Raw genomic sequence first — 17,311 nt, 5'->3', positions numbered from 1 at the left:
AAAAATGAGTTCTCTAGGATGCGGAAAGGCTGGAAAACTGGAAAACAGGGGTTACTGGAGTCATGGAAATAGGATTTCCCATCTCTAAAACTTAGATAAAAATATAAATAAAAACTGAGATCTCTGGGGTGTGAAGATGTCCCCCTGCTAGAGGGGCTCAAAATAAAAAGGAGTGTGGGCCCAGTCTCTGATAAGGCTGGGCTGCACAATTCTAAGGGAATTTGTATAGGGATCAGCTTTAGGATGGGGGTATCTGACTTACGTCCTGCATAATTCAAATTTTGCAAGACCCTCAGCTAAAAAATGTCTGGATTGAACAATCTAGTCAACCCACATAAGGTGGGGTTTCTACAGACTTGAAAGTAGAAAAAAAATGAATCAGGAACTCTTTTCTGGAATGGAAAAACATTCTTTTTTCCTCATTTTTATACTTAGCACATAGGCTAGATGCATACAAATGAAACTTTGATCAAACAACCAAGTTTTAAAAAAATAAAAAATAAAATTGCAATACTGCTTTGTGCCACAATCAAAAGGTTAAAATGGTATATGTTGGCAAATGGAATGTGCTGGGGTTGGCTTCATGTTTCACGTGTCAAAACTGAACTTGATGAAGAGGGATAGAATCTTACGGTGTTGGTTGATTATCAGAAGTTTGCTGGCGCTGACCACATGATTCACATACTGAACCATAGTTATGTTGATGCTGTTGATTAAGTTGCAGATGGAGATCAGCAACCTTCTGCTTCAAATTCATGACATCTGCTTCAGTAAAGGCGATTTCCTCCATACATGCCCTTGTCTTTAGCAGAAGTAGAAACTATAAATCTCTGCCCAATTTAAAACTGTTCAAAAAAAGTTAAAATTTGCTAGATATGTGTTATCAAACCTTGCCATCCATAGTGGATGAAATAGATAACTGCCCTAGGGGCATGTTAACCCCAGCCTCCAAAGTTCCTCTCAGATCCCTGTCTTTCTGCAATTGCTCCTGTAGTCTTACCACCTGTTGCCACAATTAATGTATCAGATAGTTTTCAAGAAAGCTTGCTGCACAGAAAAGTCACTTGCAAAACAAATAGAACACAGTTGTCCATTAATTTACTAATCAGAAACCTTATCAATAAAGATATGAACATAAATTGCATTTGTTTGTATGTGCATACTTGCATACAAGTTACAAGGAAGCCTGATGACCAAGTTAAATAATTTAAAAACCATTATTTTTTTTATAAATAACCAAAAAAAAATTTCAAAGTGGTATTGTTTGATGTCCTAGAAAAAAAATACAAAATAAAATTATTATAAGTCAAATGCTTTTATTTAAGTATTATTTTGAGCAACTCCAACTGATCGGTTAAATCAAGTCTTTAAATAGGACTTGAATTAGTTTGAAGTTTTGTTCATTAGATTGTTTAAAGTTATAGTACATTAGTGCTTAAATTTACCATTCAAAAGTATCGCTTAAATTTTATGTATTATATTTATATCCATATAAATTTATAGGATAGCTATAGGATCAGCCATGCTTTATGGGAAGTAACAACATATTCATAGGATGAGTGTAGCTGAAATGAGGATGTTGAGATGGATGAGTGCAAAGACAAGGAAGGATGGAATTAGAAATGAATGTGTTCAAGGGAACTTAGGAGTAGCAACAATATGTAATATGATGAGGGAAAGTATACATAGATGGTTTGGTCATGTGCAATGAAGACCAAGAACTGCACTGATTAGGAGTGAGTTTGTGCAAGTTGAAGGCTCTAATAGGGCAAGCGAAAGGCCTGGAAGGAGGTGTTTGGAGGTACTAAAAGACTTGACCTATGGTCTAACTGATGTTATGGCCCTTTATGGAGTGTAATGGTGTAGAAGGATTCATGTAGCCAACCACAATTAGTTGGGGATAAAACTTAGATGGTGATGATGATTGATGACAATGATAATGATATCCATACAAATTTACCAAAATTGTTCATCCGTTGGTAGGAAACATGACCGTTATGAAAATTGCTTTTGGTTCAATATCTTAAAGCTTATTAAATGATAGGTGTGATATGAACATTATGGGAGTGCTTAAATTTGAAATGTTTAAGAATTCAATACTGAAAATGCATATTTTCAGTCTGTCTATATTGTAGAGAAGTTGCATTGGTATGAGATTATCCCAAGATATCATGATACACTCCAGGCATCTGCAGAAATTTGCCTATACTCTTATCAATATGTGCGTAATATAATTTCTACTGTGTTGAGACTTGAGAAGCAGCAAAAAAATTTCTGAGAAAGACTTTCAGCTAGGTATATCCTGCATTTCATCTGTATTTATGCAGCTAGGTATATCCCGCATTTCATCTGTATTTATGAGTATCAGAAGTTACCAGGTCTCCCAACCAAAATTTTCCATGTGCACTATTTATTCCTTCTGAACGAGAATCAGGTTTGCTTCTTTAAATTCCGAAATCCACACATTGTTTATGAGATGTCTTTGGATCATAGTTCCATGGAAGAATATACACATGGTTTTTTTTTTCCTCTTGAGAAAGCATACTACATATGAAGGATATACAGCTAGGTATATCCCGCATTTCATCTGTATTTATGTGTATCAGAAGTAAGTTACCAGGTCTCCCAACCAAAATTTTCCATGTGCACTATTTATTCCTTTTGAACGAGAATCAGGTTTGCTACTTTAAATTCCGAAATCCACACATTGTTTATGAGATGTCTTTGGATCATAGTTCCATGGAAGAATCTACACATGGTTTTTTTTCTTTTTTTTTTTCTCTTGAGAAAGCATACTACTTATGGATGATATGTGATCGGTGATGAGGCAATAGGAACTGCAGGAAGACATACCGACACCATTAAAGATATGCATAAGATGTATGTTACAAGAGTTAGAAGGCATGTGGTGCGATTGTTGAATTCCTATTAGCAACAGGTCTACATCAGGGGTCAGCATTAACCCTTTACCCTTTTGCACTTGTTTGGACAAATGTTCCTAATTTGAGGTCCTTGGTCTATATTCTTGGTGGATGACATCCTGTTGATCAACCAGATTAAGAGGGGCCACATGCTAAAGTGGACTTCTGGTGAAAGGCTCTATAGTCTAGGGGCTTAAAATTAGCAGAAACATGAGAGAGTACTTGGAATGCAACTTTGGTACGAATAGCTATAGAGACATTTTGGTTAAAAGAGATGGCCATGAGATTCCTCTGTGCCGTGCGATTTGTTCCATTATCTTGACTCTATTATTCAAACGATAGAAAGATCAATGAGGATGTTTTCAGTAGAATTAAAGCTGAGTGGATGATTTGGAGGTGCCTCTTGAGTGTTGTGTGATCACTGCATGCCTATGAAACCTAAATGAAAATTTTATAAAATAGCTTTTTGACTGGATATGCTTTATGGGAGTGCTGGGAAGTTAGAAGGCAACATGAATTAGAGGACGAGTGTTGCAAAGATGAAAATGTTCAGATGAATGTGTAGCAAAACTAAGAAGTATAGAAGTTAGAGTGAAGCTATTTGAAATAGCCTGAGAGGTAGTACCAATAAAAAATAAAATGATGAAGATCATATTGAGATGGCTCAATCATGTGCAATGAAGACTGAAGATAGCTCTAGTAAGGAGGGGAAACTTGATTAGGGTTGAAGGACTTAATAGAGGGGATGAGAGGAAGGCCTAAATGACTTAGATCAAGGTAGTGCATAGGGCTGTAAAAGGTTGTTCAACTTCTATGACATTTACATGATGTTTTGAATATCCATTAATAAGTAACTTGGAAAAAACACATCCATTTGCGTGATATTGTGCCGAGAAAGACATTCAGCAATATGAAAGAAAACATTAATAGGGAAGTAGGATTTCATGTGTACATCTTGCTCGAGAGCTGAACGACGCTCGTGTAGAGCTTGCCTTCGCCTTTCCAAACTTGCTTGAAGAATTGCATTCCCTTTTACCTGTGGATAAAAGTTTAAAGTATCAAGAAGTTAAAAGGATCCAGTTTTTGCTAGCAACTTAGATAGTTGAGAAGAAACAGTTGAATTGAAAACTACACCTCTTTTGCAATTTTATTTTGCAGGTCAACTTTAGTGATCTCAAGCCTCTGAATTGCAATCCTATAGGATATTACACAGATTAGATTTAAAGTATAAATGAATTATTATTTTCGACTCTAAATATCCAAGAATTTCCTTTGCATATCTTGTCAATGAAATGAAAATACATGACTGGCACTGAGAGGATAAAGAAGTAGCTGGGAGTAGATGAAAGTCAAAGTAATGCAGCCAAACAAGAGAATAGGGAAGTTCAAAATAGCCCTTGAAAGTTTAAACTCAAAGCAGAGTGGACACAAGGAGTTATGGAAGTATCAATGCAAATGCTAGAAGGGCAAAGGAGTGTTAACTATATATATATATATATATATATATATATATATATATTTCATACAGAAATATTCAGAAGACATAACGATTTGATTAGATTATCATTCTCCAGGCTTGACAGAGTTTATTTCTCTAATAGGGTGGAACTTTTGGCCATCAAAACCAGAGTGGAGATATTTTTCAAAGAAAGAAAAAACACTTCTCTAGCGCTTACGTTTGATAGCTTAAGGATGCTTAATCACTCTCTAGATCTTAGTTCTCGTCATATTCTAGCAAAGGCAAATGGTACCGTTGATTCTCTCGCAAAGGAAAGACTCCACAGAGAAACTCTTATGCATTGTATTAATGGATCTGTCCCCTCCTTTGCCCTCCAGGCTTTCTAAAATGAAATGTCATTAGTGATAAAAATCCTGTAAGAGTTGCACTGACTGAGGGAAGCATTTGGCTACCTTGAGAGTCATTTCTCAGCCAAGAATTGGTGTGGTTCCTTAGAATAGGAAACTTTGTGGAAATTAAGTTTAGCCTTATAGGAAGTGGGGGAGTAGCCTAATAGCAACTTATTAGCTATAGCTCAAGGCATTTTCTATATGCTGGAAATAGGTTTTCCTGCCAAGCTTAGTGAGCTACCAAGCTCCTCTGGCATTTTATGCTCTACAGCCTACCAACGTGCTGCACTGAATGTCTCCTTTTGGGTGCACAATAGTTCGGGTAAGGTGCAATGTTATGCATGATGGTGTTGGCACATGGGCAGTGTTTGGTAAACATGTATTGGTTGGCTCCTTGCTATCAGTGATTTAAATAACGATATATCGGCCGATACAATATACAAAGGGAGTTACTAATTTCCCATGTATCACACAAAATCTCACAGTGTATCACCGACATATCACGATATTTCAATACTATAGTGATATTTTTCCAAAACCCCTTCATAAGCATCGTTGATATATGCAATACATTGCATTACATTCCCACATAGGAAATTCGAAAAGAATTCACAAAAAGCCCCCCACAAAAATCCATTCTGCCAAATTTGTTTGGGGGAAATCTGTTTTCATACCTGTATTGTATGATTTATGAATTATATGAACTCATTTTGCATATAATTGCATCACTTTTGTCAAACAGTGGATCGTGTAGGACCCTATTCGAAGGTAACTTGTTGTGCACACTTGTTTTTTGTGATCTTTTGAGTTCTAAGTGTGTAATCACGTCTCTTTCAACATATCCTTAAGTTTTATTGAAAAAAATCTCATTTCCCAATGTTTCCCTCAAACAGAGACACATTCCAGGATGCATGCGATATTCTTCCAGGATGCACGTGATATTTCCCATTGGATACATGTTATATGTGCATCAATTCCTAAATTTAAATCACTGCTTGTTATTATTCTTCGTAGCCAACAACTTGTGCATTTCCTTTTGCACTTTTGGTCCAATAGTGGTACATTTGTGTGCCCCAGTGCAAACTCAGCCAATTGTCTTTATCACCAGATATGAAGAAACTCCATTTGCATGCCTTGGCTCAGCGGTGTACCCCTCCATGATATTGCATTGCTTGCTTGAACTTTAGAGTGAGCATGTATTAGTTGGAGAGTAGTATGCTTGCATGCAAGTGTTATCTATGTGAGCCTCTACCTTAGCCAATTCCAATACAAGTAAAAGAAAATGATTGATGTCTGGTGGGCATGGGATCATAAAGCTTTGACTAATCTACCATCTTTAGATGAACCCCAACTTGCTAGGAGAAAGGCTAAGATGATGATGATGATGATAGGGAAGTTGTGGAGGAATGTAGACTCACCATGGTGTTTTAGGTCACCAATTATGAAAAAGAGAAGTTTGCTCTTATGTCTAGTGGCAGAAAAGTGTCAGGCTCAACGATCAGGCGGTTAGAAATCAAAATTCAGCAATTTCAATCATGGCCTAATAATTGGTGTAGGGAATGAGAGGAAACCCTTTCAAGCCTAGCATGGCCATAGAAGCCTCTTTTGAGGTCTTCTACAATGCACATTTAAGAGGGAATTGGAACCTAGGTTGGCAAATGTTTTGACTTGCTTGTTGATTAAATGGTACGGGCCCTGAGACATAAGGCAATGTTTTCAGTATGTTAAGATATCATGATATATCGCAGGATATCTGTTATCCCAGCTGGGCGATATGAAACCTAGCTTTAATATCCATTTTTCATGGTATCGTGCAATATATCGCACGAAATATCCACACTCCCCTTTTATAAATTCTTAATGTATCGTGCGATATATCGATACTAAGTGCGATATCAAAAGAGATAAAAGGAAACCACCACTGTTTTGTTTGGAAAATCCTAAAAATTTCACAATAATTGATTTTTTTTTCTTTAAAAAAAAAAAAAAAAAAAAACCCTTCTTCCTAGTACATTGTAAGGTGATTATGACCAGTCCAATCTAGTTTGTTAAAGAAAATCTTCAAAATTTCTCCGAAATCACAATCAGAAGCTTCTTGGGGGATTGGATTCTAAAAGGTGCGTATTTTTTAGCTTTAATTCATTTTTTTAATATGTTGTAAATAGTGTCAAATGGTAAGAAATCCATGATTTTTCATGCTTTGCATGATAAATTATGGATTCGGAGCTTCGATTTCAATATTTGGGGAAGATGAGCCGAGTTGCAGAAAATTAGAAAAAAAAATAAAATTGAAATTTCCCCATTTTTTTCAAATAAGTTACAATCTTAGTAACTGAACACGAAAGAAAACATGTATATAACCCGATCTACACATTCTTGGCAATTTGGGGATTTTTCAAAAGAAAAAATAATTTTTAATTAAAAATAATTAAAAATGTTTAAAATTATTATTTTTTCGAAACCCACAAGTATATTTCTAGTTTTCTACTTTGTTTTTTAATGTAATGCTTGTGTTTCCATACATTTCGTACATTTATAAATTTTATGAATTGACTTCAAATATAGTTGTATCAGTTTATTCAGACATCACATAGGTTAGGACCGCATACAAAGGAAACTTATTATGCCCACTTGTTTTTGTAATTTTTTCTAATTTCTAAATGTGTTATTGGTGTCTTTTCTAACAATCGTTGAAGTTTCATTGAAAAATTTGACCAATTTTTCAATGTTTCCCAACAACCAAGGTATTCAAAATCGGTTACGTAATGGTAACGGTCATAACTGTTGGGCGAAATGGCTATAACAGCCGTTACAGGAAGAAAAAAAATAGCCGTAAAGGCCCTGTAACGGCCCCATAACGGTCCTCTAACAGTTTTTGCAAAAAGTAAAAAAGGGGCGTAACGGCCGTTACAGCCCGTATAATAACGGTAAAAGTGATGGCTGTTATGACCACTATTACCGTTATGGAACACCTTGCCAACAACAGCGATAAATTACGTGATACAATTGATATATCCCGTTCGATAACCAATATGTATTCGTATTCCGAGGGTGCGATACATTACGCGACAACTATATGGAAAACATTGGATGTAGGGAGGTCTTGCTACAAGGGCCATAGATCAGTGCTTGGTCTTGGGTAAGAGCTAAAGGGTAATTCCATTCCTTACACTAGTAGGGCTGATGTTACAATCTTGAACAAAAGAGGCCAATGGGGTCTTCTCTGTCATATACTCTATTTGTTTTATTTTCAGTCCAAATCCTCTATCAATAAATAAACATTTGACACTTACATACCCGGTTACACGCACTTAGTTTCGAAGTCCTCTACCAACAAGGTGCTCACTTTCTATGCAGCTTGCATTTAACAACAAGGTGCTCACTAAGGAAAAGCTAACCATGAGATGTCGGCCCGTTTCTCTTTTGGGAACATTTAGGTTTTGAGGATCTGCTCTACGATTTTTGTGGAACACATGAATGGATTCCAACAAATGTTTACAAATCCATTACATCATCTTTTTTTCCATTGACAAACCATAACTAAGTCCTCTGCATATCAGAGCTTACCTACTCTTGTAATTCGACTGATAATCATGCAATCATGTCAACAAATTAAAGTACAAAGGCATCCAAAGTTAAGCTAGTGAAGATATGTAAGAAATCTTGTAGCAGGCATGCTAACAAAGAATCATTTCACACAAATCATGGCTACATCACTCACTCATCTTCAGCAGGGTCGTCAATGGATTCCATAGGAAGGTTCGTCCTTGCCTGGGAAATCAGATACATAAGCATTATTTCAATTACTGTAGCAATATCTACAAAACCACATTCCAAAAAAAAAAGAGTTCGAAAATTGAAATGCTTGTTACATTACATCATTAAAAAGTGATACAAAATGTTAAAAGGGAAGAAGAAGAAGAAAAAGATGATGCATGAAAATGAGAACTTCAGAATGACTCCACTGGTAAATAAAGCAGACAACTGCAGTTAAACTAATATAATTTGGAAACATCTTTAGAAAGTAAAGCAGACAGTATGATTAACAAGAAAGGGATAAAAAACAAAAAAAAAAAAAACAAAAATAATAATAATACTAATAATAAGTCTGAGATCTGGCAAACATGTAATGATGTAAATACTCACAGAGGTATGAGCCCAAATAGTCTGACGCCTGATGCCGGGTCTGGATTCATTTGATTTATTTGTTGATTTTGTAATGTGAGATGATGGACTAAGACTGATTGATTTATTTGTGGATTCAGTTTGTCTAACCCTTGGACTCGTTGAAACAGGGACATCGCTTAAAGACTCACAAGACTCAGTAGTTGGTATAGCAGAAAACTTTTCACTTTGACACCGCAAATTGCAACAACTCCTTACATTATCATGCTGAGGCAATGGAGTATGAATTTCCTCTAGTGATTTCTCATTGGCTGAGGGATCCTCATTGAATTTAGGGGACTCAGTATCTGAATCAAGACCTCCAGAAAACTGCAAATCCAAAGGAGTTTTTTAGTTATGGTACTATAAATGATAAGTACAGATGCAAAGAGAAAACAGACACATTTGGAGAAGAAAACACAAAATAGGACACTATAGTAGTTCTCTAACAGATGTACAGAAGAAGCAAAAAAAGAAAAAGAAAAAGAAAAAGGTCAGCAATCCTAAGAATTGAGGCAGCAGATATCAATACAATACAAGTATGGAACACAAACTGAACATTTTAAACAACTTGACAAATGAACTGTGCCCATTTGTATGGAGGTTGAAAATCTCATATTTGAAAATGAAGTGTTATACTCCGCATACTTCGATCAAACAATAACTAGAAACATTTAAATTTCCCCTTATTAAAATACACCATCAACTTTAAATCAAGAATTCCAAACTAAAACCAGTTTCTACCATATGAATTCAAGGTTTTCTCTTTTGAATGAAGTTTAGAAAGAGAGGCCATTCGATTCCCAAGTCATACTGCCCATAGAACTACTAGCAATAGCTGAACGGCTGATGAAGCGTGAAAATAAAACCAGCAAAAAGTCAAACATGGGCAGAAAATGCTCTCCAGGCAATGAAAAAAAAAATTTGCATAAGAAACAAAGAGGCTAGATTGCCAAGTTCTTACTACCATGTTATGGAGCTGTGTGTCAATTAGCAATTGCAGGTACAAACCTTATCTTGACATAGATTGATGCCTCCATTGCCACTGCATTCACTGAGAGTCCCATTTAATGCGCCTTTATGATCATCATCTGTCCCTGGATCAAGGTCATTTTGGGCGTCATGGTATCCATCATCTTCCAAGATCTCATCATCTGTTGACTCCTCACTGAAAGTACCTTCTGACTCAGAATATAGCTTGGGAGAAAAGGAGCCCTCCTGGAGAAGCTTCCTAATTAATTCATAAAGCTTGGTAGTATAAACAAAGACTTGTTGATAAAAGAAAATTTAAAGGAACTTTGTTGCATTTCTGTGAACTTAATCTATATATGAATTAATGGACCTTTTCTCATTTCAAAAATAAATAACAACTCTTAAGAACCCTAGTACCAAGAAAATAAAAGGCATATATGGAAACTAATATCCAATAAGAAGCTTAATATGTACGATTTTAAATTGAGGAATTGAAATGACTACTGCTTCACATGGTGAAGTTCATTGAGTGACTCAGCCAAAATGGCAACTTTCACATTATAAATAAATCGTAAATATAACACAATACATTAGTGAGTATAATCAAATAATTGGGTGACTTCAAAACCAAAGTAATATACCTTCAGTGCAACATTATCCAACAATTTAGAAGGAACTTCTCAATCATCACAAAAATTCCTTCATTGTCTCTAAAATTACTTATAAAAGAAAGTACAATTGAGCAGCGCTTACCTTTGCCACCAAAACTATCAAAACCAATAACAACTACCAACTTGTACAGGGAACATAAATGCCCAAACTGGCTCCTCATTTTGCATTTTCTTAGTTAGACGTGGTAAGTGAACTTACAGCTAAAAATATGCTTTTGAACTCTTCTAATAGAATTATAACAATGGCTTGAGCATGGTTAGCTGCAGCGGCAGCTTGGAGAAATTGAAAGGAACCATCACCGCCAATATCAAACTCATTCGGAATCTCACAGTCACCAGCAAGAAGTGGGCGGAGAAGTAAGGGAGCCATGCAAGCTGCTACAGCCGATGTAGACATCCGATTCTCAGATTCGTGAGAAACCACAGCCTGCATCATCTCAAGAATCCTGAACTCAGGAAAAAGAAAAAAGCAGATATTATCAGATATGGAAGCAGGGAAGAGAGACATGATGCTTAGATAAATACGTACACCATTGAACAGAGACAATATGCTCCAACATTTTCTTCTTGATGAGTCACAAAATTTCTTAAAAGAGAAATAGATACAACACTAAGGGGTAAGGAATCGCCAATAATAAGTAACCCTCTCATCACTTTTGTCTCTATCTAAAGAACCAGCAACCTACTTTTCCAGCCAAAACATTGACAAAAGGATGCAACCAAAGAAGAAAATGGTCCCCATCGGACCTAAAAAACGAAGGAGAGCCTTGCAGCTCCAAATCTGGAGAAAAGGCCCAACTGATGATGGTTTTTTATTTTTATATATTTATTTTGAAGTGTCCCAATATTTTATCAAAAAGAAACTAAACATGTCATCCCAAATACGCAGGGGAAGATGGCCCCCCAAATCCCCTTAGCAGGTCCCCAGAATAGCCCCCCAGCGCTTTTGATGCTTTAGTCCCTTCAATAACAAGGCCCTTGGCTTTGATAAACACCTGCCAGGGGTGTACGACTTGCCGCGGAATAGCCGACTATTGTGCCCAACCAAACAACCCACAGCACTGCTAGCATCGTTAGCCTCCACATGGATGCCCTTTGTTTACAAGTTACACCCATAAACCCCACCTTGCCATGCCTTCATGAACTCAACCATAGAATATGGCTTCACCCACCTTGCCTCATAGAGATGCAGAAATTTCCACCAAACGCTTGCACATAGTGATAATGTAAGAATAGGTGATCAAACAGTTCCACCTCCCTGATGCACATAATGCACCCGTACGTGATGGACATCCTTCTCTTCATCAAACTGATGATAGTTGACCAGTCACCTTCCACAATCAAGGGCTCAGGGAAATAAGAATGGAAGGGAGAAGACCTTCAAGATATTACTAGTCACCTTCTATGCTAACTACATTTCGTTCAGAGTTCGTTACCATGTTCAAGTTTTTAATTAATTCAAGATGTTAATTCTCCTATGGGTTCCCAGGTCAAACCCATCCAAAACACGGGTCGCATTGCAGAACAAATCAAACCAAGGCAATGTTTCAAATCATATTCGTAGTTCAAGAATAAAACAACTACTCAGAAAACTAATTTACCCTGACACAAGTATTCCTCACAAGGAAAACACCAAAAGAAACTAAAGAAATTTGAATAATAACAATTATGACAAAGAAACAAGTAACTCTTAACAAAATAAAGTTAAAAGTGTAAGTTGTATCAGAAATTATATTTTCAATGTGTGTGCGTGCGTGCGTGTTTTGTATATTGAAAGGGAAACAAAAGTAAGGGTGAGGATATCGACTGCTAAGATTGTATTATATATGAAATCAAATTTCAAAAGGCCAAGTTGTTAAAACTAGCATTATATAATGAATCAGGTACCTCTGCAGTAAACGGCGATTAGGATCAGGGAATGTATGAGATATTGCAGCACGTATAGCATTAACTCTAGATCCACGATTGCTTCCTATATCAGCATCACAAAGTTGGCCAAGTAACTTGATAAATAAGTGAAAACATCATGAGTTTTGCAAAAAGAAGACCAACAAATGTTTGAGCACAACATATGAAGACCAGGGAAACATGAAGAATGATGTCCTATATCACTCACAACAGAAGGCTCCCTCACTGTCATGATATGACTTGTGACTTGTGAAGTTTGATGCTGGACAGATGCGGAAATGTAAATTCCCCCAACTGATGTGCATTATATGCACAGTAACTGAAAATTCCAGCAATATAACATGTAGAGTGTAGACAAGTCAAACAATTGTTTAGCAGTCTCACCCATAATGAGTTGCAAGATAGAATCAACATAGCAAATATGGAGTCACACCAAAGTCAAGTTGCCAGGAGAAGAACTGTTTAAGGCATCTCGCAGGAAATAACATTCAAGGTGGAGTCGCACCAGCAATGTGAAGACCCTTATAAAACAATCTCACAGGATGGTAAAGAAAACTTTATTTCATTCATTAAAGAGTCTTTTACATGTGTGCGCGTGCATGCTTACCCCAAAAAAAAAAAAAATTAAAAAAAAAAAAAAATCTAATCTTAACCATTCATTCATTCTAATCCTAATCATCTAATATAAAATTCATTAATTGTAATCTTAACCATTTGTACAAAATAAAATATCAATAATAATAGAGCACCCTAAATCCCATCACAATATCCGCCATAACACACCCAATTACTGTTGGAATCACACCACCTTGGGCTCTTTAGTGAGATAACTCAATAGGCTTTCAAATGGGACCAGTTTTGGGTGATTTCAACATTGTTTAACACCGAAAAAGTGGCCCCACAAAATAAGTGATGCAATAAGGGTAAGACTGTTATTAACTAATCCTCCAAATATATTACTTTAGTCACAAATAACTGTTGTTATGTTATTCCAGGATTCCTACCTGCTAAATATTCTTCGTCTTTTTTATGAGAAAAAGAAGAGAACTATACCTGCTTAATCTCTTTCCTAATCCATGCATATATTGTGCACAGATGCACGCGAGTGCACATGCACACACATGCGCAGAGAGAGAGAGAGAGAGAGAGAGAGAGAGAGAGAGAGAGAGAGAGAGAGAGAGAGAGAGAGAGAGCAGACTTACTGAATGCCTCCAATAATGAGGTGCAACATGATGCCGGAACTGGAGAGGATGGCAACTCCCGAAGGGCATGCTGGAAACAGTTCAGATGACATAACATAATAATTCAAGAATCATGCTCAATTATACTGAAATGGGAAACATCATGATGAATTGTTACCCATTAGTTCAATATGAAAATAAGAGTACCTTAACACAATCAGCAACAACATGTGCATCTTCATCTGGAAAGAACTCATCTTTCCCTGAAAATATACGATTATATGAGATGCCCGGTTGCAAATAAAATCACAAAAAATATTTGTCCAGAAACTGTCAAAAAGGTATTGATTTCTCAAAATACAGATGACCTAGTAGTCTAACTGAAGTAAACCTTTGCCTCAAACTCAGGACAATAAAGATTATTCAAGTTATGGCTATTCAGTGGAAAATCAAATGATAATTAGAGAGTACACAGTAACCACAAGCAGATGGACCTTGCTCATACTCTTGGACCCGGCGCTCAACATCATCAACATCAGCAGCTTGCCGCAAGATCCCTTCAACTCTGACTCCTGTTTAATGAACCATATATACAATATTCAATTTTAAAGCTTAGAGAACTTAGAAACCGAGTTAGAAAATAGTTTTAACCATATTAATAATAGCACAAAGGGAATTCCACTCAGGCACATTCAACCATAGAACCCATGTATATACATCCATCATCAGCTTAGTATTACAATGAAGCAATCCAAAACAACAGCTCGTGCCCAGTACCCTCATGTTAAACCCTTATATTTTCCCTTTCTCTTAACTTAAATTTACAACTACCCAATAAAGGAGTCCCACTACATATGCGTAGAAAGTTTGTCCAACAGGTTGGCCCCAACGTGTATGTGTCACTGCCCAATTAGGGTGATCGATGTTGGTAATGCTTACATGAAATAGGAATGCTAATAGTGCTCATTATTGTTAAATGAAGAGAGATTTAGTATAGGATCTAGGGCTAGTCATACATTGGTGAACCCACTCTAAAGATGATCTGGCCCAAAGATCAAGCAAGCTCACTCATCAAGTGATCACACGGATTTGATATATACTCACACATTGGAATGTGTAACAATATAATTAGAATATCTTCCTTACATAGTTTGGATCATTGAAAAATATAAAAATAAAAATAAAAATCAGAGAATGGTGAAAAATAGAAAGAGGATGACTGCCATGTAGGCAGCCCATGTCCGAAATGATTCTAGCTTTGATACATTAGATTATTTATTAATTTAGAAGTCCTTTCTTCTTTCCAGAATTCTTGGTGTTGGATCTTGTGTTGGAAGGTAAAAGGTCTAGGCTCTGAGGATAAGAGGGTCCAGATCCATGATGTCTGCAGGAGCGCAAAGGTGCAAGTGGTCTCTTGAAAAAGGTGCAAGTGGTCCCATTTCAAAAGACCAAGGTTGAAGATTTTGATTCTTGATTGTTGGATTCTGTGTGGGAATCTAACAATAAGGATTGGGTTGGTTGTTAATTCGAATGGGCCGTGGGGGGTATGGTGATTGCATGGTACATTAGTTTGTGGAACAAGGTCTCATGGTTGAGGATTCTGATGGGTCTCAGTGAGATGTTTAGTTAGCCGTCATGCTTCTTTTCTGCACCCCAACGCAGGTGGAGAAGTTGAGGACGAACTTCCCATGTTTTGAAGTTGTGTCGGGTTTGAAGGTAAATATCACCAAGAGTGTGATGTTGGGTGTTCACATTCTAAGAGAGGAGCTTTTGGAGCTAGCTTCCTTTGTTTGGTTGTGAGGCAGAGAGTTTCCATCCACTTACCTTGGCTTACTCTCTGTATTAGGAGACCAGCAAAACATTTGTGGAACGTAGTAGTGGAAGGAGAGGAAAGGAAATTAGCTAGCTGGAAGAGTAGGTATCTTTCTCTTGGAGGCAGCGTTATGCTCATTAAAGTTTCCCTCTCAAACTTGCCTATGTACTCTATTTTTATTTGATGCCCGAAGTCAGTTTTAATGAGAATTGATAAATGGATGCAAGATTTCTTGTGGCAAGGGGCGGATGGAGCTAATAGGTTTCATTTGCTAAGTTGGGGAGAGGTGTGTAAAGTCTACGACAAAGGAGGGGCTGGAATCAGAGATTTGGGGGTGATGAATAGGGTTTGTTGGGTAAGTGGCTCCGGAGTTTTGGGACATAAGAAGGCACATTATGGAGGGATACAATTGCTAGTAAATATGATTGTAATGTAGGCGAGAAGTGCACTAAAGTCTCCTCATTGTATAGGGCTTCGACTATTTGGAAAGGGGTTGTTTCTGTAAAATCTTGCTTTATCAAAGGGGTTGGATTTGCGCTTGGGGATGGGGAGAAGATTAGATTTTGGAAAGATGTGTGGATTGAGGAGGAACCTTTGCAATCTCTATTCCCGAGAATTGTTGGGTTAGCTATAGATCGAAACATCTTATTAGCCCAGTGTTTCTCTTTCTGCGGTGAATCTGTGGTGTGGTCCTTTCCATGTCGTCTCTTCCTCTTGGATGATGAGGTTGTAGAAATGGCATCACTTTAAATCACATTCACTTATGATACCCAGTTAGTGGGGAAAGGTATAGGATGATATGGCGTATGGACAAATCCAGGTGTTTCTCTATGCGATCATTTTATAAGTTCCTCCACGAGCAGGGACTTCATAATTACTAAGCATAAAATTTTTGGGATGCTTGGTTTTTCCTTCTCCTTACTATAGTGTTTGAGCCTTCTCAGTGCTTTCTTTCTTCTAATAAAAATTAAAAAGATGGGAATAGGAGATGTGGGGTATCAAACCATACTTTTCATTTAAATAAAACCTGTATTATAGGAAAAGAATCATCTTTAAGATGGGTTTCAAGTTCAATGGAAAAGAAATCATTTGTATGCATCATTCTCAACAAAGAATCAGCAGAGCATGATACCATCTACATATCACTACTAGAAGAAAATGGATAATATTCAGTCAGCCCAAAACATTATCCAGTAAAAGAAATTCATGGGGGAGTAAAAGAAACCATATTCCACTCTGAAGATTGAAGTAAACATCAGCATCTTAAGAAACTCATGGGGCAGTAATTTGGTCACATGTACACGATTCAAAACATTACAAGAGTGGGATTTTACCATGCTGCTCGATAAACCTAAGGGCTTTCTCCAAGAAAGAGGGACCACCATCAATATCTTCTAAAGCAAGTAAAATTGGCCTGCCGATGACCAAGGACTTCACAGTCCGTCTATCCCTCCCTGCAGCATAATCACAGAAAAGCTAGTTCCTCAGTGAAGTGAACAGTATAGCAAGGAAGCTATTGGAAGTTTAAAAATATGGTACAATGATGTTCATATCAGGAGTTTCCCATCCGAAGTAAAAAATTTGAATAAAGTTGATGTGGAATCAGGATAAAAATACCAGCTAGATCTTTTAGGTGATTCTCCTAGGGAATGAAAAAGTGAAAGACATCATACACTAAGGCACTAATTTTACAAAGCTAAAGGCATGGCACAAAGCTAATGTCCATTTGGTAAAACATGGCCAGTCAGCTTGCTCTGCAGCTGGGCCATTCTTCATCAAGAAGTGACTGCTCACTCATTTTCCATGCTTAAAGACGATTGTTTTACATTGATT

The 17,311-nt window shown here is 36.9% G+C and overlaps 1 protein-coding gene across 5 annotated transcripts in view; it reads right to left on the bottom strand.

The window, feature by feature from the left end:
- Positions 1-17,311, bottom strand: part of LOC131242418 (rho GTPase-activating protein 7-like) — a 37,481-nt gene that overhangs the window by 6,937 nt on the left and 13,233 nt on the right. For 3 of the 5 annotated variants that reach the window (XM_058241026.1, XM_058241025.1, XM_058241028.1), the window contains 13 exons: positions 16,813-16,932; positions 14,160-14,237; positions 13,873-13,928; positions 13,687-13,756; positions 12,464-12,548; positions 10,776-11,022; positions 9,945-10,151; positions 8,916-9,263; positions 8,491-8,540; positions 4,056-4,116; positions 3,874-3,957; positions 890-1,003; positions 633-802 (listed from right to left, as the gene is read on the bottom strand). In XM_058241026.1, the coding sequence (XP_058097009.1) occupies positions 633-802; positions 890-1,003; positions 3,874-3,957; positions 4,056-4,116; positions 8,491-8,540; positions 8,916-9,263; positions 9,945-10,151; positions 10,776-11,022; positions 12,464-12,548; positions 13,687-13,756; positions 13,873-13,928; positions 14,160-14,237; positions 16,813-16,932 (1,690 nt within the window). The remainder of the gene's footprint in view (positions 1-632; positions 803-889; positions 1,004-3,873; positions 3,958-4,055; positions 4,117-8,490; positions 8,541-8,915; positions 9,264-9,944; positions 10,152-10,775; positions 11,023-12,463; positions 12,549-13,686; positions 13,757-13,872; positions 13,929-14,159; positions 14,238-16,812; positions 16,933-17,311) is intronic. The other 2 variants (XM_058241027.1, XM_058241030.1) reach the window with 2 other exon arrangements.

Source organism: Magnolia sinica, chromosome 4, assembly GCF_029962835.1.
Source record: "Magnolia sinica isolate HGM2019 chromosome 4, MsV1, whole genome shotgun sequence".
Classification (NCBI taxonomy): Eukaryota; Viridiplantae; Streptophyta; class Magnoliopsida; order Magnoliales; family Magnoliaceae; genus Magnolia; species Magnolia sinica.
This window is presented reverse-complemented; position numbering and strand designations above follow the sequence as displayed.